This window comes from Struthio camelus, chromosome 2 (assembly GCF_040807025.1).
Source record: "Struthio camelus isolate bStrCam1 chromosome 2, bStrCam1.hap1, whole genome shotgun sequence".
Lineage (NCBI taxonomy): Eukaryota > Metazoa > Chordata > Aves > Struthioniformes > Struthionidae > Struthio > Struthio camelus.
Genome location: NC_090943.1, coordinates 142790188 through 142813858, shown reverse-complemented (window position 1 = coordinate 142813858; position 23671 = coordinate 142790188). Strand labels below are relative to the sequence as shown.

Sequence of the window (23671 nt, the reverse complement as noted above, 5' to 3'; positions counted from 1 at the left end):
ATATAGTATTTTTCAAAGATGCAGTTGATCTGTAAGAAATGAAAATTCACATGCTTGCCTAGAAACATGTACACTGATTAAAGTAGCATAATATGTTAACAAGGAAACGCCTCGTGGACTTTAGGTCTTGACTAGTTCCTTTTGAAATCTGAAAGTCTTCCGTTTCGGAGACAGAAAGATTCAATGTTTCACATGCCTGGGAAATACTCTCTCATTAAGATCTGTCCTTGAATGAGAATGAAAACTCAGTTAGAGAGATGGACAGAGCTGTTCCAAAGTGTGGAACCTGTGGGACCGTTTCATTTTAAGAGTAACTAAAAAAACTTCGTTCTGTCAGAAGTCAAGTGGCCAAATAGATTGGTATATAAATAGTTGGACTTAAGGCTCCCTGCACATCCAAAATCTATTGAGAATTTTGTAATGTATTTCTTAGCAAGTTAAAGCCTCAGGAGCATTCTTTTCAGTTTACTCTGTGGCTGCAGACGTTCCCTGTAGGTAATGATACAAACATACTGGGCAAAAGCCAAGGACAGTCTTCCCCTTGCATATGGCACCTTCATTGCATGCGGCATGCAATCACTGTGCAGTTACACCGCTTTCTCTTACCCCTTCCTCTTACACCCTCTTCTACGAGTTTTCATTGCTGAGATCTCATTTCACAAATATGTTTTATCATGAGGAATAAAATGTTGGTAGGGCCATTGACTTCATCTAAAAAGTCTGATTTAAAATGCTTTCCTTCAAATAAATGTGTTTAATAAATTTCAGCAGCCTGATTTCTTTTTACATGTTGTCTATCTCAATGGCAAAAACTACATAAGATTTACAAGGCTGGCACTATGCTATATATTGCTCCATGGCATACTAGTTGTCAACTTCAAGGTCATAGCTTTATTAAAGGATCAAGATTTACAATAACATTCACATAAGAGCAGGAATGCCTTCACACACATCTTTCTGTAGTTTACTTCTTTGAGGTCATCAGCACAATTTCTCCCCCTGCCAAAAGCTACTAATCAATAAATACTGCAGTCTCCTGAACAGAGTTCAAATGGACCTATCATGTTCTTTTAGTAATAAATCTTAGCTTTTGTTTAACACCTGCCTTCAGAGGACATAGCCCTCTTTACCTGCAGTAATTAATTTAACTTCATGATAACCCTATATAGCGATTAAAAACTGCTCCCCATTTACAGAGTGAGAAACTGAGAGATAAAGACACACTTGCCTAAAGTCATACAAGATGACTGAAAAGACCAGGAAACCCATGTACGCCAGCCACCCTTGTGCTGCAGGGGAAGGCCATGCTGCCTCCCTTCTAATGAGTAAGTGTCTTAGTGGAGGCTTGTGTAATCCTTCCTTTTAATGTAATTTCACAGACCGCATGGACAGGACAGACCAGAAGTTAGCTGTACAGCTGTGGTATAGTCTTAACTGACACACAAAAAATGCAAAAAAAAAAGGTCTGAACAGAGCAAGAACAGCAGCAGGCCATTTACTCGCTCAAGGATGAATTACGTGACCTCCTGCTTGTACTTTCACTGTTGAAGAGATTGCTGTCACCTGCTGCTCTTCATTACCCCTCATGCCTCCTCAGATCTACATGCTCAGCTTCCTGCTTCATTTCAGACAACAAGAGCAAGGACAATCAGTCTAAGTAGCAGTTCTTCGCGAGCCCAGACCCTGACGAGCATCCATGTGAACAGCTCGGCTAACTCTCTGTAGCCTCTTCGAAGAGCAGTGATGAAGGGAGCAGTGCCCTGGTTAGCTAGCACAGCTCCAGCAATGCCTGAAATCCCCAGGTCTGGCCTCTCCAGTGAGTGCCCTGCACGGGCAGTTCTGCCGTTTGCACTGGACTTTCTCCTGACAGCAAGGACAGGCAGTAAGTGTCCTAGGACAACGACAGATGACTTAACTCTCTCATTGCGCCCATCACATCAGATGTGCTTCCACTCATTATTTCAACAGCCCCAGTACACAAAGGGATTCAAATTTTGCCTTGACATGGCCTAGAAAGAAGACATTTAGTGCAATCATTGGCTTTAGTTGGGTCTCTGTTTTTTCTAAGGATAAAAGCCATTTGCACGGGACGTATTAGCATTTTTTAGCATAGCTGAGCTTATACTAACTGGGATGGATCCCGAGTAAAGAAACACAGCCAAATCCTTCACCTTCCCCTAAAGCTAGACCTGAACTCTTAAATTCATATCTGCAGCTTCCTCTTTCCTGTCCAAACCATGGGCCCAGAAGGTGGTGGGGGCACTGCATCTTGCTGCTCATCACTGGCAGATACAAGAACAGCTCTGACTCTGAAGCCAAAATACTTTTGAAATGCTGGAGTTTGTTAGGTGTAACTGAACCACAAGGCTTAGTGTTTTCTACTCTCTCTCTTACCTGAAAAACTAATCTCAGACTAGAGAGAGAGGGATCCCCCTACCTAGTGATGTCTAAACATCTAGGAGGGGTATAGACAGCTGCAGTCCCAAGGAGACAGGGAAACTGAAGGTGAAGGGTCCATTTCTCCTCAGCCCTTGCCCCACATCTTTGATTCGGGTGAGAGACCAGGCCTAATCCTGAATCTCAGATTTAGTGTGAATTAAATAACATTTACAAATTAGTATAATCTCTACAAACCTGTTTATTTTTAAAGTATTACCAGCATTTTTTTCTTTTTTATCTGCCAAGAGCCACGTTCAAGGGAGGTCAGTGCTAGAGGTACTTAACAGGTCCAAAGTCTTCTCTACTCAGAGAAAATCAATGACATAATTATACCACTATAATAATATCATCATAATTCCTCCTTCTGGAAAAAAAATGCACAGACAGGCATACCGCTGAACTACTGTTAGAAGTTTTTGTCAGTATAACTCATTCGGTAGAATTTCTGGATCAAATACTACTAATACTACTAAAATTACACCTAAAATTACTGCTAGGATTAGTCAATTTAGAAAAAACGGCTCTCTGAAAACTACCAAACTAACTTAAATGCAATTTATTTTTCTCTCGCCTTAAGAAATCAAATCTTTGACACAATAAGAAAACATTTTTGGCCTAGACAGTGGACATGTACGTATGGAAAGTGCTCCGTATGTGGAGCCTACATACATCACGGAAAGCAAATCCCTCAGTTACCCTCGTTGTCTTTCTCGCTTGAATCTGAAGGGATGAGGTGCTTACGCTGGATGGCATTCAAATCACCACAGTGACATGTCAGATACACTGCATAGGTTACAGCAAGCTACATGGGCTCATCTTCCCTTAAACCATCTGAGCCTTTTTGGGGAGCTGAGGCCGCTAGCAGAGGTAGAGCCACCTCACTGCTCAGCGGTGCGCATGCGTTCCACGCGCATTTGCACGCAAGAGAGCCAAGTGCACAAACATGCTTTGTCCTTTTGTGTAGGCTTCAGCTTTTCTCAGGCAGAGATATTAGCAAAACCCAGTTTCATCCATGCACTATACCGTACCACACCTGGTGTTGAACATTTATCACCTGTAAGAGTTTGCTGACATGGAAGTCCTAAATTTATCAGTGCTACAAAGGGTGGCAGAAAAATATTCACCTAGTTAATAATTGAAGCTCCTGAATGTTATGACATAGCTTAAACTTGTTTAATGATTTTGTGACCGCCTTCAAGTTGGAACAACTAGTTTGCCATCAAGAAGAGCCCAGAAATGATTTCATTATTTTATTATTTGTGCAGGAAGCTGTTTGCAAACCCTTTCCTCTGATTTCACACTGCCAGATAGTTTCTCGGACTTTTCATCTGCTACCAGCACCTGAATGAAAGGTGTGCAAAAAGTTTGCTGAGTCGTAGGTTTTCCGGTTGTTTTTTTTTCTCCAATCTCGCAGCAAGCGGCGGTGCCCGCACCACTCTTACTCGCAGCCTGCAGCCGCACCGCGCCGCCACCGCGCAGAGGCGCCAGCGCCCCCCGCGCGCCGGGCGGCCACTGCGGCGCCCCCTTGCGGCGCCCGGCGGAGCACGCCGCCGCCGCCGCCCGTGGGCGCTCCGGGGGCCCCGCTCACTAGTCCCCCCCCGGAGCCGGCGCCGGCCCGCGGTAGCTGCACCGAGCCCTGACTTTCGGAGCGCAGCGCCTCGCCCCCGCCACAAGGCGTTTCGGCTCCCGCCGCCGCCACCCAGCCCCGTTGTTTACGCCGTGCCGGAGCCGAGGGCTCGGCCACGGCGGGCAAAACGGGCGGCGGCGCCGGGCACACGCCCAGAACCGTGACCGTGCGCCGCCCCCCCCCCCCCCCCGCGAGCCGCCGCGGCCGGCAGGCCTCGTCCCGGCGGCGCCGCCCGGGGGCCGCTGCGGAAGGGGAGGTGCGCGGCCCCGGCCAGGCCACCGCCGGCCCCCGCGGCGCGGGGAGGGAGCGGGGCCGCGCTGTTGCCGGGCGGGGCGGGGCAGGGGGAGGCTGTCCGCCCGCCCAGTGGTGTCACAACAGCCCCGCCGGGCCGGGAGACAATCGCCATGGCAACCCGGTCCCGCCCCAGGCCCCGGTCCCGCCCCTGCCCCCCGGGAGAGCGGCGGGGCCTGGGCGCAGCATGGCACGCGGCTGCCGCTGCGCCTGAGCGACGCGGACGCGCCACACCGCCGCCGGCGGCGCCCGCCCCGGGGACCCCCTCCGCGGGCACCGCCAGGTAGAGGGGCGGCCCCGCCGCCGGGGAGGGAGCGGGAGGGCGGCGGCGGCGGCGGCGGCGGCGGCGGCGGCGCTTCCAGGGCCGCTGAGGGGGCGGGGCGAGGCGGCCGGCAGGAGGCGGGGCCTGGCGGGCAGGCCGGGCCCCCTCCCCCACCCGGCCGCCTCCCGCCCCGCGGCCCGGCCTCCCACCTGCGGCCAGGTGCCCGCCCGCCATCTTCTCCCCTGCCCCCCGGCGCCCCCCAGCCGCAGGGCAGGAGGAGGAGGAGGAGGAGGAGGCGGCGGCCGGGGGGGCTGCGGCGCCGCAGCGGGGAGCGGCGCGGGGCAGCCCGTCAGGGTGGGACGTTTTTCTCTTGCGCCTGCACCCACAGGGAGGGAGGCCCGGACGTGTTGCCATGGCCGAGGAAGGCGCCGCGGTGTGTTTCAGCGAGGATGACTTTTACTGTCCCGTCTGCCAGGAGGTGTTCAAAACGCCCGTGAGGACGATGAACTGCCAGCATGTGTGGGTATTTCTGCTTCTCCTCCGTCCCTGCCCTCCCTCCCCCCGGGAGCGCCCGCCTCGCCGCCTCTGGTGCTGTGCCTTTCCCTCCTCCGCCGCCGCAGTTTTCCGGCGCTCGGCCCGGAGCGGGCTGTGCCGGGGATCAGGCAGGCAGCGGCCGGAGCAGCTGAGCGTTGCAGAACATCTGCCCCGCGGACTGACGCGCCTCTGGCTCGGGCTCGGTTTCAAGCTTGCGTCCAAAGTGTCGCCTGACTCTCTCTTTTTTTCTTTTTTTTTCTCCCTTTCCCCTTCTTACCTGTTTTCTCTCGTAGTGAATGAGGGCTAATCCGTTTCAAAAGCCACATCTTATCTCTGGCGGGCCTGTAAACGGTCCCCAGGTTTTACCGCAGCTGAAAACATCTTACAAATCTTAACTGAACTTGCATTTTTAACTTTATTTATAGCTTCCTTTTCATTTTCAAAAAGTGACCATAGTTTAGCTGTTCTCTCCTTCAGTTGCCATGCTCACAGTGGAAAAGTGTGGTTTGTTTTTTTTTTTTTTCCCTGCTGAGGAACATTTAATTACAAACTAATAGTTTGTGAAAACGCAAAATAGCTTCGGCAGTTGGTAAACACTGGTGTAAGGAAAAGAAAATGGTCTGTTTGTATGCTGGTAAGGCAAAATGCAAAAGCTTGTGAACTGAACACTTAAGGAACACTTAAAATGAAGCTTTCCATTATTTTTGGCTCTACTTGAGGACAATAAACAGGAGTTACTGATAACATTTTTTGCAGTATCACATGCCAGCTACCCCGTTTAATATCTCATTAATGATCAATCTGGTGTTCAGTTTAGGAATACTGGGCAGTAAATAGTAAGATCTACCTAAACTGCTTTGCCAAGTTCCCCCTTAATTTCAGTAGTGGAATTACAGATAAATTTTTGTGAGTACTGCTATTTTGTTTTGCTTATAATTTTGTAAGGATTTATATTCAGCAGACCTTTATTCTGATATGTAGCTTTTTTTTTCCTAATAATCACTCAGCTCTCTTTAAACACAAAACATCCAGCTTTTTTCCCTTTGCTAATCTGTGTTTGTGGTAACTTTTCAATTTAGGTTTTGCAGGAAGTGCTTCTTGACAGCTATCAGAGAAAGTGGAACACATTGTCCTCTCTGCCGGGGGAGTGTGACTAAAAAGGAAAGATCATATCCCAAAAGGGCTCTAGATGTTGAAAACAATATGAAGAAAGCTTCTGGGGGCTGTAGATGCTGTGAAAAGCAGGTAGAGTAAACTTTATAAACAGATGAGTAAATCTTTCTTACTTTTGACCTGGTTCTGCACACGCTTACCATGTGCCATTCATGCCTTGTAATTAAAAGCCTATAGCAGTTTGCAGAACTTAGCTTTGTATGGGCTGTGCGTATACTAGGCATGCAGTGCCTAGTAGGTATCACTAACAGATATAAGCTGAAAGAGGATAGTGGATTATCTATAATAACATTTTACGTGGAGTGTCCCACTTTCCCCAAAACAACAAGAAAACTGAATATGGCTATAAAATTAGCAGAACAGAAATTAGATAACTGAAAATGAAATTTGGAGAATAGATGGAAAACCTCAGAAACTTTCACTATGGAAATGGAAGTTCTTAGGACTACTGTAAGATTTCATTTAAAAAACAGCAAATATATACTGATTACTCACTGTGTATGTGCAATCATATGTAATTTCCCTATGTCCTGCAAAACATCATTCTGCTTACTGACAGTTTGTAAAGAGATCACTATTTTCAGAGCATCGGGCAAAATCCCGATCCTCGCTGAAATCAACGATCATCTCTCTCTTGACATAAATGGATCCAAGATTTCAGCCACGCGATTTGTTTACAAAGCATCAAATCCAAGTAATCTTCATGTTAGTTTCATTTCACTTGGAACTGCGTTCAGCCAACACGGAGATTAGCCGTAGCAGAAAGCTGAGCTCCTTGCTTTGTTCAAATTGATTCATGAGGTTAAAAAAGCTGGGAGAAAGGAAAAATAACAAATTGGTACAGTGGAAGGAAGAACAAAACAGATCCCCAAAAGAGCTTGGATGCAGTTCGGGCACAAATGCAGGAGATGGGAGTTTTGTACAGCTTCTAACCCGTAGGCACTATCTGACGGTTCCATTGGACTTGGAAGTTCTGATTTAGGATATGTCCAGCACAGCTGTGTTCTGACTGATCTGAGCAGCTCACTGTCTTATCTTGCATTTAAGCTGGGTAGACATCCTGAAGTTGGTGTTCATTCACCTCTTCCTCCCCGTACCCCAAAGTTAGGCATTCTCAGAACACACCTGAGGCAAAAAGCTTGAACTCAGCACAAACCAACAGCAGGCTAGAGAGGACTGAAGGAGCGGTGGTGCTTATCCCATCCTCCCAGCCCTGCTCCAGGCCCCTCTCCCCTGCCCGATTACTCATCGTGGAGCAGGAGATGCAGTTTCTGTGACTTTTCAGTCAAATGGAGTTTACTCACATTTTTCACTCTTGAGAGGGAACTCTCAGTTGCCTGGCTGTTTGGTGTTTGAGGAGTGGGAGTATTCTTCATTCTCACAGAGTGGTAGAAGCTCTGCAGAAAAAGGAATTGAAGATCCCTTGTTTGGGAAGGAAGTGTTCATCCTGAGAGGGAGGTGTCGGTTCTAATTTCTGCTGTGTGTGATGTCTAAACAATTCCTGCATGCATGGCTTTCTACTGGCAGAATTACTTCTTCCTTCCTATCCTTAGATTATTTAGTATAATTTCAATAATTTGACATTTCATTTACAGGTTAGATTTTCATGGATGAGACAGCATTATAAAACGTGTAAGAAGTATCAGGATGAATATGGTGTTTCTTCTATTATACCAAACTTACAGATTTCCCAAGATTCAACAGGGAACAGGTAATCAGGGTGTTTTATGTATAACAATGTATCTTCCTTTTTCTTTTCTTTTTTTTTCCTAAAAGGAAAGTATTTTATTTTCCAGGACACGCTTTCTTTTTGTAACATTTATTGTCCATATTCTTACGCTTCAAAAAATAACAGTTTTTCCAGATCTTTTTCCTCCCTCTTAGCCTACAGAAGAAAACTTTTCTGAATGGTGGTCTGAAATGTCTTCTTGGGGCACTTCTAAAGATTGCATAGTATTTCCAACTTCTTTTCTTGCCTTCACAGCATTTGAGCAGCTTACTTTGTGGCAAATTTCATTGTATTTAGCTCCAGGGAAATTCTCTTCTCCTCTTATCTTATCCCCTTCCCTCCCCTTTCCTACATCTGTTTTAGTGGGTATGCTATTGCAAAACATTGCTGTGTAAGCTTTTGATTTCAGATTGAATTTACTTTGAACTGATCTTTTATGAAATGTATAAGGAACTCCAGTATGTTATATACCATACAGTCAAATGCCGTTTACCCATTTATTTTCAGACAGTAAAGCTGAAGAACTGCATTTTTGATGCTGACCGATGTGTTTCTTGGTCTGCTTTTTGCTCATTTTTATGAAGACCTTTTTCTACATATAAATTTCATAAAACTTTATTATTGTGTAGCTTATGCTTTATTTATTATATGTTGTTATCTATTTTCTATTTTCAGCAGGCTGAACGTCTGTGTGTTTGGGTTTCAACCCATCAGTATGTTGAAATGGAAATTTAAGCAGTTATCAGAACTAGTTGCAGTGATGTTTACCTGAAGTGTCTGGATATTATAGCTACTATGTAGCTGTTATATAGCTACTCATTGAGCATGCCACAGTAGAATTCTTGTGCTTACAACATTACAGAACTATAATAAAATTTACTGTAACCAGATCTGTGGTAGTAAATATTCATACTCTTAGGATTATCAGCATACCTGAGCAGTTTCTAGCTTAGCTAGAAACTCATGTATGTCACGTATGGTCAAATTTACTTTCTAAAATGTTCCTGTCTGTCGCTTTTACTTTAGGAAATAGTAGACTCTCTAGAGAATGTAGAAAAATTTATCTTGTTGGAGTTAAAAGTTGTAAATGAGTTGTATAAATGCATGGCAGTTGATTATTACATTGTCCTAAATCAAAACACTTAGAAAATGCACATAATTCATAATGCTTTTTTGAGCTAGGTATCTATAATCTCCCTTATCGTTCTTGTTGACTAAGTATCCATTGTATTAGGTACCACTTTCTTATTAAATTGCATAGTATTTTACTAAGGGTAAAATATTTTGGTAACTAAATGCTAAGAAATACCTTGATACAAAAGAAAAGTTGAGCAGTGGAACAAGTTAAAATACGTGCCATTATAGAATTCATGGGACTCAATGGAGGGTTTTTCCTGTTACCATTAAACTCTATGACATCTTGATAGCAAAGTACAATAATATCAATTTTTTTTTCTTTATATAAAGTAGCAGGAGTGATACAATATCTGATAACGGAGAGAGGGCTAATAATCAGACACTTCAAGGAGATACAAGGTAGGCGGCTTATTTTTGCATAGTTACTACTCAAATAGACCCAGCAAATCATACTGTAAACTTCTATTAACTAAAAACAAAAGTTACTGCAAATTTTAATTAGAAACAAATGTAGAAGAAACAACATTTTTTTATCTGTTAGAATTTGGTTCCTCAATACCAAATTTAGTTCTTTCTCAGTTCAGACTGAAAGGTTTGGACTAAAGGTTACTACCAGTAAGTAAGAATGGGGTGCAGCTGCAATAAGAGCAAAAGAATTTTCTGAAGTTAAAAGAATGCATTCTCAAAAGAATATATGTTGGCATACAAGTACTGAACTTTGCTTTAAAATTGCCCTTCGTAAGTAGCAGTAGAACTCCAGTAGTGGTACTATAATATCAAATGTCTTTTTTTTTTGATTATTATCAAATAAGGGAAAATAAGACGCAATCATCTATTATCTGGTCAATTCTTCTAAAACTCTTTGCTGTTTAATCCTGTGTATTTCTGCTTTCAGTGGACATCCAACCTTCAAATGCCCCCTGTGTCAGGAAACCAATTTTACTAGACAGCGCTTGCTGGACCACTGTAATAATAGACATCTTTATCAGATAGTTCCTGTAGTAAGTACAGTTGCTTTTTTTTATGTATGCTTCTTAAACTACTTTCATTCTAATTATATGTAATGCAGGAGGAGTTTAAACTATATGCAGTAGCTAGTCTATAACTGTAAAGGTCACTGTGCTCCGAGAAAGACAATTACTTAATTCAGTATATTTAAATTGAGGAGTGACTTTCATTTGAAAATTCATAACTGCTAAGCTTCTTGTCGATTGTAAGGCAGTTCTGACATAGCTGCCTCTTTTATCTTGAGCTGAAACAAACTCAGTTTTTGAGCTTGACGTTTACTTTTCCCCTTCGATTAGTAATTCAGATGTCTGGTTCTAGACAATCTCATTTGGAATCAAAAGTATTGTTTTGCATGAAACCTATAGTTACTAAAAATCGAAAGATTGGAGGAGGAAAAACCTGTTTTTTATTTTCTTTTTTGCTTTGTTTTCATTTGTATCTTTTTTTTCTTTCTCCTTACAAAATTGCAGTGGTCAAATAAGCAGAGAGATCCATGCAAACACTGACTAGGGTGCAAAATCACTTTCTCTTCTAAATTTAGAACAACAAATCAGCAAAAAGAATGCTAGGCAGGTGTGGTAATCCACCACACCTAGTGGACATACTAATGCATATGGCACATTGAAGTGTGATTTTTGAATGTTACACACTTTACAAAAAGAGCACTTTATGGTTTTAAGTAAACATTTCTACCATGTTTCTATCGTGAATGAGTAATAGATTAGTCAAACATGTCTTTAATGCATTCTGTATTACAATTAACATTTTTTTTTTTAAATTCTCTCTCTTTCCCCTCACCTTCCAAATTTAGATCTGTCCTATTTGTGTATCTCTTCCTTGGGCAGATTCTACCCAGGTTACTAGAAATCTTGTTAGCCATCTAAATCTAAGACACCAGTTTGACTACGGAGAATTTGTGGTAAGCTTTTTCTTCTTTGATAGGTGGGGGAATAAATGGTAACTTTTTTCCTATAAATAAAAATGCCAAATAGATATTCAGGCCAAATTTCTTTCTAGCCTGGAAATGCTGACAACTCGGAAGTAGACCTGCATGTTCTTAAACTTTTTCCATTATCCACATTAAATCCTACTGACGGTAGGTGTTGTCGACAGTTAAAGCACACTCCAGAGTGATTAAGAACACTACAGTAAAGTCCTCAATCTGAACTATTTGTCCTTCTATAGCAGTTTATTGCTCCTGCTTCTGAGGGAAGTGTAATAGATTCTAATCTGCTCTATTAACACATTTTTGACCTTTTTTTGGAAAAATGATCAAATCATGGTTCTCAAGACTCAAAGTGCAGCTTGACTAGCTGCTATTGCTTCTCCACCTTCTATGTCCATGTGGTGGGAGAGGGACTGCAGTGTGATACAGGAAGAGGTTTGGCATTAATCGCTGTTTTGGTTGCTGCCTTTCAGGCCCACTTTGAGTAAATGACCCTGGAGTAGATGCAAACCCCCACATACGCAGATGCAGTCATTGGGTGGCTTGTAAGTCAAGGCAGCCGGCTAGTTCAGCATATTGGATCAGATAGCTGGAGAGTTTGTGCTGTAGTTTCTAGAGTATTTGACAGGATTCAAGGTACACTGTGGGAGCTTTATGGTGGACACACCTATCTGAAGCACAGGCAGCCTTGCAGATTAAGGAAAGCACAGAGGGTGTGCGTATGTCCAATACCCTGTGGCAAAAGAGCAAAGAGCTGAGATTAATGCAGGGGGTTTGACTCCTCAGCGTGAGTGCATCTTGCATGTTTGAGGATGTAGAACTGGTGACTGGAATTCTGATTGGGGAAGCTGCCAGGATCGCACTAAAAAGTTGTGTAACTCTGGCATATGAAGGTTTTGGAATATAGCTCTTCAAAAGTAACAAGGTTAACCACCCATCTTCTGTGATATGTGTTTCCTTTCTCATTTTAAGCAGTATATTCTCCACAATCTATGACTATTGTTGTCTGGGGATTGCATTTTGTTTTTATTGATAGAAGAGGTTATGGCTGCTTGGAAGCCCTGTTATAAGAATTGCAAGACACGTTCTGTTCTCCTGAGCTGACTATTCTGTAACATAATTGAGCCAGGCAGAGAAGATGGACCCTTCTGCTTAATGAGCCATGTCCCACTCATCTGATTCTTCTCCTATTTCCCGTGTCTCTTGTTACTTGGTTAAATAAAAGAAATTATTATAAATAGTAGTCCAATACATACATAAATGGAGAGTCTTCATCTAGGTACCATTTCCTATGTAAAAATGTGGAAAGTGAACATTTGAACTAAGGAATATGCCACATCTTGAGTATTTATCTGTTTTTAATGATGTTTTGTTTTGTTTAGAATCTTCAGCTTGATGAAGAAGCCCAGTACCAAAATGCAGTTCAAGAATCCTGTCATGTGAACTTTTAAAGTATAGATCCCCTTCAACTTACTGATTATCTGAGGGGAAAAACTACATGAATTCTGTTCATAATATGAAATGTATATTAATAAAAATGGAATTCAGTAAGTAGTTTTCAGGTTTAATTTTTCCACACTAATAAGGAATTTTCACAAACAATTTTGCTGAAACTCGATACTGATATTTTTACTGAGATCTGTCCCTGTGGAATTAGGGATCTTTTTGGAACTTACCACTTTTTTGTCTTGATTTCTTTAACTTTTACTACTCTGTTAATTATATAATTTCTTTTTATTAATGACAGATGTTTTAATTCACCAATGTCAACTTTGAAAATAATATCTTTAGAAGAGGATACAAAGATACTCTGTTGCACTATTTCTTTTTTTTTTTTTAAGTTCAGTTTCCATCTGCTAAGATAGCTGTGAGATGGTGATTTTTTTTTTTTCCCCTCCTCCCACCGGATGACAAAGGTTTGTTCTGATACCGTGATTTGTTTTTTACTGTGACTATGTAAATGAAAATAAATGGGGCCAACTTATAAAGTCAAAATATTTGTTTTCTATAGGTCAGTAGTGCAGAGTAGGTTTCTTCCACATGTCTTTAAGAAAGAATGATGCTATAGCCTATGAATAATTGCATCTATTTCTTTCTCCTTTTGGAGCTTAACTGAAGTAGGACAGTTGCGTGCTAAACGGGTGGATGAGAAATTTTCCCTGTGCTCCCAACTAATAAGGAAGAGAATTGTCCTGACACAGTCCTTTCTGAACAAGTCAAGGTGACGTGCAAATATAGAAAAGATGCGCTTTTTTTTGGTATGTGAATGTGGTCAGCTAGTTTATCATTTTATTGGAGCTTTCGTAAGAAATCCTGTTGCATAAGGAATTCAAGTCTTGGTTTTTTCCATTTTTCATGGAAGACTGTAACTAGAAAACTAGTTGGTTTAAGACCTACCAACACTCAGACATGGACTTGTTTGTTTTGGTAAGACTGTTTAAAACTTGGACATCTACTGCATCCAACGGCCTGGAAAAAGAGTTGAGAAGAAAAACTGGCCTTAGGATAGTTATCTGCATGTTTTGAGTTCCTATTCTAGATTTCCGCGTTCTCAGCAAGACCCTGAGTAGAATCAGAAAAAATATACCATTTAATCAATTTTTAATTTAAAATGAAAAATCCATTTTAAAAGAGTCTTTGTTCCTTTCTCTAATACTAATGGGGAGAAGGGGAAAGAAAGCTGCACAGATTGCTTTTCAGTGAGTCTTTTTTCTGTATGTGTGTGTGTCTGTGTGCAGGTGTGTACCTTTTCAGATTGGCTTTCATGGGGCCTGAAAGTTTTCCACCCATGGTAAAAGTAGATGGTTCCAAGGTAGATGGGTCCTTGCTTCTGGTGCAGAAGTGCAATCTGCTTTTTGCGGCCTGGCTCCTTTTTGCTCTCCAAACAGAAGTTTGGATTATTCTTTAAATATTAGAGTATTTCATATTCCAAAACTGGCAAGGTTGAACACATCATCCTGCATTATAATGGGTTTCAGAACTGAATCTTGGTTATAATATGTGGTGAATGTTGGAACTAAAACACTGTACACTGTAATATGAAATTTCTGTCCTCTATTTTTAAAAGTTAAAGAGAGAAAGTCAGTTTTTCAGAGATGTCTTGAGTTGTTATGAAAAGGATACAACTTTAACATGCACAATATTTTGTTATTGCCTAAGATAATATATTTTGGCAGCTGGCCACCCTTTGATTTTGTTGCACTCCTCCTTCCCTGTTTGCCCCCCATATTCTGGTCTGTGTCTTCTCACACGTTTGTCAGCTCTAGTTCTTGTGTGACCGCATACTGATCTGGAGTGGTTCATTGATCCGTGACAGCTGAAAAGTTTGTCTGAATTCCTTATTTTCTCTTTTCCCCTATAAAGCCAACTATGAAATAGTGCCCTTAGACAGAAAGGAATTTCAAGGTAACCTGATGGTCAAGTTTTAACTTTTTAAAATAAAAACACATACCATGGTAATCTTATTACTGTATACATTTCCTAAGGAATTTAATAGTTGTATGTAAGTTTAGTTAACTTTTTTAGATTCAATAAAATATTTATATGATGTGGCAATAAATGCCTACAGCCAATACAGATTTTGAACACCTGATTGACACTGGAAGTAGTTATTTCTGTTACTTGAACATATCTTGAGAATTGCAGATGAAATTACACCTGTTTTAAAACTCTGGGAAACAAATTTTTCTATAGCAATAATTAATTGTCATTTGATGCATAGTTGCTGAAATAGCATTTTAGTTGTGTTTAGATGTTGAGAGACTTGAATGCACATTTTAAAGAAACAAATGTGTATAAATGCAATAGAAAAAACCAAAACTTGGTATCTGAAAAATGTTTATCCTTTTTATTTGCATATATAATTTGCATCCAATCTGTATTGGCCGGCACTGCCTTGCTTAATATTTTATACTTCTAGTATGAAGCAATTGCATCCAGTACATTCACTAGGTAAGAGTTTAATGAAAATGAAACAATCTGATTAAATATGCTGCTGCTGTTCATGATCTGTCTCACTGAAGCTCAAATGTGCACAAAAGGCTGTGTATTTGTGATTGGGTGATGCTTGTACTCGAAACATGCAACTTTTACTGGAAGTTTGCTGTTGAACGATGTTTTCATGTTTCATTGTGTATGGTTTCAGTATGGTATATTATGTTTGAATTGTATCTTCTATTTTTTCTCCTATTAAAGTATTTTATTTTCTGTTTGTCTCTTTGTTGTATAATAAAGATGATCAGGCCCTCTGCTACTTCATCCTTTCCAGACGCTTCCTAAGCTTAAGTCTGTAGTCGCCTTTATGCCTTCACAATTTAAATGATTAGAGTGGCGTGTATGTTGCTGGAACTAATGAGGTACGACATTAGCTTATAATTCTCTCATAAGGATTATATCCTCATCCTATCTTGTATCATATCTTAAGATCATTGCCATGAAGCAAAAAGATAATAGGTTTGGCCAAAAAGTATTATTCCTGCTGCTTCTTTCCCTCCCCTGTTCGTATGCTGAAGTCCCATACGATATTAATGGAGAAATAACCTAAAAGGAGAGAGAAGGAGGTGTGTAACATTTAGGGCCAATAGCAAATTGCATTATTTAAAGGTAGATTCACTGAGAAAGGTTAATATTTTTATGAGGAATGGTAAAAATCAACAAAAGCTGGTAGGTTTGGGCTGGTGACATTTTTGGACCAGCATTCTAGCAGCTAGGTGATTTATTGTTCTGCCTCATACTTCTGAGCTGAAAAATCTTTTGGTTATTTCTCTGAACTTGTACATCCTGTATCCTAAGGACATACACATTATAATGCAGTTTTGAAATTGAGTTATTGTCTTCATATTGTTGATGTCTTTATTTTGAACGACTGATGAAAAAAATATTTACTTTTTGTTACTGTATTGTTCTTTCCTCTTAGGATGTAGTTTTCTGAGTTCTGTATAGATAATTGTGTATCCTAAACCTGGTTATAAGCCTGTTAGAGATTCCGTTTTATTTGGTTTCACTGTAACAAAGCATATTTTGTTAGAGTCAGAATGCACTCAAATAATGTGTTTAATTCTCATTGGCAGCGCATTAATTATAGGAAAAGTGCTCTTTGGAGCTTCTCTTTGTGCTACTCCAACAGCACCTAAGTTTGGACTTTGTTCACAGGGAGAGGGAGGGACTGTTGTGCAGCCAGGACATCTTCTGACAGGTTGTCCGGGCTAGAACGTATTCTGCATTTGGAAACCGTTCCTGGACCCCATTACTTAGATGTGGCTTTTGAGACCAGTGAGATCAGAGCACGCGCGTGAGCATCTGTTAGACTTCTGCTATAAAAGAGTATTTCTGGTTTATTTATTATATCCTTCTTTGTTTAATGCTGAAACAGACACATGAACTCATGGACGCTCTTAAGAGATACGTGCTTTGCCAAGACTTGCAGAAGCTGTGCAGTTTCTGAAAAAGCTGTAGAATGTAGCAGCCACACTTCTATTATTGCAGACAGGCAGGGCTACAAGAACAACTTGCAGAAGTGTCCTCAAAGTTTTGTTTTGTTTTATTTTTAAAGGATTTTAGAATTCAGAAATGGGCAAAGAAGAGACATGCATGTTGCAGTCTTTTCTCTGTGTAGCATGCCTTTACCCTTCTTCTAGATACCTCATTTCTCTGTTGTGTCTTGTTGCATGTTTCTTTGAAAATACATAGAAGACAAAATTCAGGGCCTTCACTTTGGGAAGGCTTTTCAAAAGTGTTTTAAAAAGTCACTTCCCAGTGAATGACCAGACTTTTTACTAGAGTTGGTGTGGATTTTTTTTTACCCCTTTTCTTTTTTCCCTCATGAATAAAGTAGTTCTGGGTCTGTACTGTTTCTTACTCTGCTTAAACCATAGGTGTGCTCTGGGAAAGGCCAGCCTTCACCTTCTCTTTTTTAAAATTGAAGCCCTAAACCAGCCTTATTCTATCTGTAACAATTTTCTCCGCACTTATATATCTCTATCTTTTTGGGCATGATCAACAGTAAGATCTAGAAAAGTGATTTTTTTTTTTTTTATTTAACATCCCCTCCACACACACACACACACTCCTATAAGCTATTAGGAAAACAAAAGCAAAAAAAAAAAAAAAACAGTACTGAATGCATTCTGTGGAAAGCATCTAATTCAATTTTAAATCTTAGCCTGAAATGCTCTGTATACATTTAGGATACGTTCCTCAGTGCCATGAAGCCAAAAGTAATTTCCCATGGCTTAGTGACAGAATACTGTTTTTATGAATGTGCTTATGGTTATGAAGACACTTAGTCACTGATAAAACTGTTTCTCACTATTACTTTATTTTATGTTCTCTTTCTGGGTCTTAGTCTTTCCTTTCCTTTCTTTCCCTGTATGTCTTTCCCTGTAGCAACTCTCACCAGTTTCCTCATCTAAGTTTGCTTCCTACTGTCCCTCCTGTCTTCTAAAGTAATCAGCAATTAAATAACTAAGATTATATTATTTAGCAACTAAGTGTCCTCTCATATTCCTTATGTCTCATGAGGTCGTCTGGCTTTGCCCTCAATATCTTGGGGCTGATGTGGGCCTCCGGGCTAAACTAAGAAACTTAGCATCACTGACTTTCCGAGTTAGCATGCTAAGTTTACTTCTATGACTGGAGGAGATGATATTTCTCAGAATGTGTGTTTGCAGTTGTCAGATCTTAGATTCAAAGTTTCTGAATGCTAGAAGCGTTTGCTTTCTTTATTGTTATTTTTTGTGGGGGAGACTTTAAGATTATGTAAAAAACCAAAGTATCTCATGCAGACCAGCTATTCAAAGGTAATAGATGTTTTTCAGAAAAACCTTGCTTTAGATGTTCTGTTTTTGCAGGTGTGTGTTGTAAGTAAGTGGTGTGTGTCGTGTGTCCCTCCCCCCTCCAAGATAACTGTGGGCAGTAGTGTCTCATAAGATCCCACTTGTGTGTCACGTCAGCTGTGAGAGTGTTCAAACTTTAATAGTTTTCCATGAATTTTTTTAATTTCATAATTTAAGCCACAAGAGGGCACTGAGTATTTTTGGGTTGTCTCTACGTAAGTATAACAGTTAAAGATGCTAATTCACTAAGTAGTTGTGCTCCTAGACACTTCTAGATATTGGATGTCTTTATCCAAGTATTTCATATAATGTAATAAATCTTTTTTTTTATGTTTTAGGCAGTAAGAGAGTTACTGGAATTATTCAAATCTACTGCAAGAATATTTTTGATTTACTTTAAAACCTCAAACTTATGGATTTACTGATGTGTTTTATTACCTGTGGCAAGTAAGTTGTACTCACTCAGCACTCTACCGGGAAATCACTGAGTGCCCTCAGGTTCACGAGTGAACATAAAATGTAGCATATTCATGCCAACTGAATGCATGCTTGCAAGTCTCTTCATTCCCCAAATGCATTCTTTAGAGGTCATCTTTAAAATTACGATGTTGTCATGCACAAAGGAGTCACAAGGGGGCATCTGAGGACTACTGCATTCTGTGATGCTGAGCCGTGGGGCTATTGCTGATCGTTTTGGCTCCTTGCTTGATGAACCTGCACACATGTCAGCGACCTAGCTAATTATGTGCGAGTTAAACCTTTCACAGCTGCTGGAGTGATGAGATCTGCCTGGTGCCAAATACAGGTACGCTTCAGTATCCCTTGCTATTACTTAGGTCTTATAAACGCTCCTCTGGCTGCACACGCAGTAGTTCGGGGCTGCTACAAGCCTCTGAAATAGAGATGGATTCTCCTAGCTAAGGCTCATGCTCCATTGTCACAGAGCGACCTACGTATCCCTGTAGTTGCATGATATTTAGTGGTTAACTGCAGCCACTTTAGGGCTGCACACCAGCCACAGTGTTTTTCACACTGTAATCTGATTAATGTTTACCATAAAATATGCTGGTGTAAAAACATGTCAGGCAGGTTCAGATTCCAATGGAAGAGGGAGAGATGTAATCCCGTTTTAGGTAATTATCTAATTTGTGAAAGACTATCACACAAAAGAGAAGATAATGATTAAAGCACATATCTGAAGTGACAGTAAGCAGTAAGGGATGAAATGCTGCACACCCCAACTCCTACTGGTTGCTTTTTAATGTTGCTTTTTAATTTCCTTGTAGTTAAGTAGCAGGAGGAAACTGAAGGTTTGTTGCATTTTCTTGAAAACCCCTCATGAAAGCATCATGTCATGTTTGCTGCTCTGCAAGAAGATGGAGTACTTGGTTACAATTTTCACTTTTTTACATTATGCTGCAAATGTTATTCCAGGTTTATAAGCCTTTGAGTTTCCTGATTTGAAATACTTAGGTGTCCAGCCTGAAACATTCTGGGTTTGACTGAGAGGTTCTCAGTCTTCCAGGTTTATCCGACAGCCTCTATCTAGACACCCTGTTGGTGCTGTTCCCTATTCAATTAAGGAGATACTACAGCCGTATTACACCATTTGGGAGATGAACTGAAAAAGTGAAACTAATTTGGATAAGATAACACAGGAGGTTTGAGACAGTGCAAGGAACAAACTGCTGAGAATAATACACAGACTATTTGAATATCCTCCCACTCTAACAGTTGGTCTATAAGCACTGCTAAGTGGGGTACATAATGCTCTGTAAGCCAGCTCTTTTCAAGGTTTTTAATTAATTCCTATCACTTGAAATTCTCCTCGAAGCTCATGATCAGCCAGGTCCCACCCAAATGTCAACAAGCAATCATGAATCACATTTGTTCACCAAGCAGAGCAACATACTGATTGCAAAATTATCAAAGCATCTGGGCTAAAATACTGAACAGCAACAAAACTAATCAGACAAATAGGAGGAATACAGACCAAATGTGCTACAAAATCCCTGTCAATATAGAGCCACTCTTAATTGTTCTATGGTTTGAGTTTGTATTTTGAAATTAAGTTTCCTTAGCTTTTAAAAACAACATTGGCAAGCAAAGCAGGAGCTGCATTACTATTTCCTCTATTATTTCTTCATTATCCCCAGACATGGCTTTACCAAGCAGACGAAAGCATATGCAGCTTTGCATCTGCACTGGGCAATGCATGATGTACATTCCTTATTCAGGATAAGAACTGCAGTATTATTACTCGTTGGGCTGCAGTAGTGCCTGCAGGTGCCAGCGTCAGCCTAGTGGGCCAGGTACTGTGCAGACCAGAGACAACGCCTGCCAAAGGGAAGGTGCAGTCTGCTCCCTGGTGTTGCCCATCTGCCTACTGCTAGTGATGTGAGCTCAGCAGGAGATCAAAGTGGTCATTGCGGGAGATCTGCACCAACCTCCACATCGGTTTCTGATGCCTTTCCTTTTTAGTTGCTCGTACTAGCAGCAGGGAAGCATTTGAGCCTATGGGGAAAGAAATCTAATTGTCTGGCAAAAGCTCAGATTTTGCAGGTGTCTCTTATAGTTACTCAGGGCTCATTAGACAGCTTAGCACCCATAAAAGTTGTGAAACATGTTCAAGGCAAAGAATTATAAGAAGGGGGAAAGCAATCAACCAGCTAAAGACCTGCTCCCTCTGCTTTGTATTTAATGTTTTTATTTTTCCTCAAATGCACAGCTTGAGCCAGAACGCTTGTGGACTCTGCCTGCAGATCAAAATGATAATGGAACAAACATCCTTGGTCCACAGGTCAACATAAAGTCCCTAACAATATGAAGAAAGGTCCTGTGCTACTTTTGGCTGTTATGTGCCTAGCTAACTGAGGAACAAAGACATAATCTAAGACCGTGCTATTCTTTTTGTGCATCTGAAAATGCACATCATCTGTTCAAATAAGTTGCACTATCTTTTGTGAATTCTTCTCCAGTAATACTCATTTGCTTAGGCTCTTACGTATATACCCTACATGGGCTTTGGTCTTAGAAGTTTGATTTGGCCCATTGCATTTTACTCTAAAGATGAAAAATACTAAGAGCTACATAGCAAAACCTTTATGGAAAGTAAGAGATAAGTATATTGGCTGAACGCAGTAAGTCAGTGATAACGCAAGAGGTACATTGTTTTAGAGAATGTGGTCACGAGAGTAGAAAAGCTCTTCAGTGATTAGATTGGAAAAAAAAAACTTCGTTAAGATTGCTTATCTATTTATTCACTTTTTCTCAACACATTAACAATCCGTTTAGCTACTTCATGGGGGAACACAGTGAAATTTATGCCAAGAAATTCCACCTTGAAAGTTCTGACACCTTGTTGTTCATATATTGTTTAATACTCTATTGTGTGCCTTACTTGATTATAACAGGTAACTTGTTAAGGTGTCAAAACTGTAATTAGTTGAACTGATTGAAAAGCAGCATGAACTGGAGGAAAAACATGTATATGGGCTGTATTTAACAATACAACATTAGTGTATATCTTCTTCCAGTGCTTTCGCTGTTTGGCATCACCATATACCAATCCCAACACTTCATAATGTTTTCTCTAGATAGCTCACTTTTTAGCCAGTCCTCAGAGCAACAACAGTCATAATAGAGAGGTTTGTTCAGCCTCTGTTTGTGACAGGAGAATCATCCTCGTATGTCCCGTTGCAGAGAAGTTGGATGCGGGGTCTCAGTGCTGGTTGCTGCATCTTGTAAGTGGGGACGTGGAAATTGAGAAGCAGATTGTCTTCATCAGTTGCATGCTAAAGGGACCGAAGAAGTAGAAAAACAGGCTTCTAGGCTTTCTTCCAAAAGCAAGTGGTTGGACTAAAAGATGTGCAAGTCCTTTTGGGCTCATTACATTCCACCATCTCAAGAAAACACCTATAATATATTATAATCAAGGAATAATGGCAGCAGTGACAGTAGCCTATTATTGGATCAGGAGTCTATTTTTCCGCAAGTGTCATCATCATCCCCACTTACCCTGCTTTAGTGCATGTCACAGAGCAGTTTCAGATCGTGCAAATTGAATTTCTTCTGGCTGAATCTAAATCAGAATGTGTACTTAAGATCCCCACCTCATGCAGTCCAGTTGCCACCACTGACGTTCGGTCCCCAGGATCAGATCAGAGCTGGTCTGAATTAAAACCTTTTGAAATGTGTATAGGAAAAATGCCAGGTCCTTAGCACCAGCTGTTTCAATTTGCATATCTATTCCAGTTGGATCAAACTACTTGCTAATATACATGTAGCCAACCTAAGCTGGAGAGCCTCCAAAGGGTGAATTGTCATCACACAGCAACTGAAGGTGACAGCATACAAAATTCAAGGATTGCTGAGCTTGCAGGAACCTTTTCAACCTTTCAGATATCACTGATTTGATTACAGTTGACAAAATTATTATCAGCAAATAGAGGATTACAATATTTATTGGTACTTTTGTAGGTAACTAAAAAAGAAAAATCTAAATTTTTGAGAAAAATAATATCCACAATTCCTGCTTTTCAGTGGGTCAACAATAAAATAAGCATGGGTCTGAGCAGCTAGAATTGTTTTGGTGTCTTCATTACTTAGGATCAACCAGTTCTTTTTCATCGTCTCTGATACTTTAAATACTTTGAGAAATGTTATTGACTGTAATATTATCATTTCAGAGTCTGTTCTTCAAGGAAGTGTCTGTTTACAATATAAAATCTAAATATCATTATAGTTTTTATGAAATCCTAACCAGATAGTTGGTCAGGGAAAGGGAAAGCTTAGCCAAGTCATCGTACAGTCACCACAAGTACCTTCAATTTAAGCATAAAAAGAACCCATGGCAATTTCAGCATTCTATGGCAATTAGAGGACATGACTTTCAGTTTGGAAGAAACGGAAAGTCCAAACGATAACAGACAATGCAAGTAGTCCAGCGTTCTTGACATTTTGTAAATTAATCTGTACTGAGTTTATAAATAATCCAGAAGAATACTACTGTCTGACTTACTGTCAAGTACAATGTTTCACATGTATCAAAAATAGAAATGGTATTGTCTTTTCTAATGCAAAGATCTTGAAATTTTGACAGATATTTTTAATGTGGACACATTTACCACAATCACTTTCTGTGAAAAAATACGTAGTTATTAACATATTAATTTATTATCACCCAAGATTCTTATTCCTTTTCGGTCATTCAAAAGCTCGTAGTGCCAGCTTTATTCACAGAGTCACAGGATTGTCTAGGTTGGAAAGGACCTGTGGATATCATCTGGTCCAACCCTGTGCTCTAAGCAGGTTGCCCAGGACCATGTCCAGCCAGATTTTGAATATCTCCAAGGATGGAGGCTCCACAACCTCCCTGGGCAACCTATTCCAGTGTTTAATCACCGTTAGAGTAAAGAAGCTTTTCCTTATGTTTAAATGGAAATTCTTGTATTTCAATTTGTGTCCATTTCCTCCTGTATTTCCATTTCCTTCTGTCGTCCTGTATATCCATTTATGTCCTTTTTATTTTTCTTTTCCCCACAGAAGTATTTATAAATAGTTAAAATATATGTTAGTTATCTTAATATAGTAATGGTGGACTTTACTTACTGGAATTTTTAAGACAACAAAAGGTAGGCAAGTTAATCGTTGATGGAGGGACAAAGGTTTTGATTTATGATATTTACTGCCT

At 40.6% G+C, this 23671-nt stretch overlaps 1 protein-coding gene across 7 annotated transcripts; it reads left to right on the top strand.

Annotated features, from left to right (window-relative positions):
- The first annotated feature begins 4502 nt into the window (after positions 1 to 4502).
- Positions 4503 to 15352, top strand: RNF138 (ring finger protein 138). Of its 7 annotated transcripts, none has more exons than XM_068932810.1 (8): positions 4503 to 4640; positions 5008 to 5138; positions 6233 to 6398; positions 7922 to 8037; positions 9526 to 9591; positions 10088 to 10193; positions 11046 to 11119; positions 12529 to 15352. In XM_068932810.1, exons 2-7 carry the CDS (start codon positions 5032 to 5034, stop codon positions 11082 to 11084), a joined length of 600 nt encoding a protein of 199 aa, XP_068788911.1. In that variant the 5' UTR covers positions 4503 to 4640; positions 5008 to 5031; the 3' UTR covers positions 11085 to 11119; positions 12529 to 15352. The 7 variants fall into 7 exon arrangements, with proteins under 7 accessions (XP_068788911.1, XP_068788909.1, XP_068788910.1 ...); XM_068932808.1 differs by having other exon boundaries at positions 11012 to 11119; XM_068932809.1 differs by having other exon boundaries at positions 9523 to 9591.
- The last annotated feature ends 8319 nt before the right edge of the window (positions 15353 to 23671 follow it).

Bases quoted from the DNA above. Each gene is read 5' to 3' on its own strand.
- RNF138 (XM_068932803.1), top strand. From the start codon at position 5,032: ATGGCCGAGGAAGGCGCCGCGGTGTGTTTCAGCGAGGATGACTTTTAC. The intron at 6,399-7,921 runs GTAGAGTAAACT...TTTCATTTACAG, and splicing joins GTAGATGCTGTGAAAAGCAG to GTTAGATTTTCATGGATGAG. The intron at 11,120-11,217 runs GTAAGCTTTTTC...ATTTCTTTCTAG, and splicing joins TTGACTACGGAGAATTTGTG to CCTGGAAATGCTGACAACTC.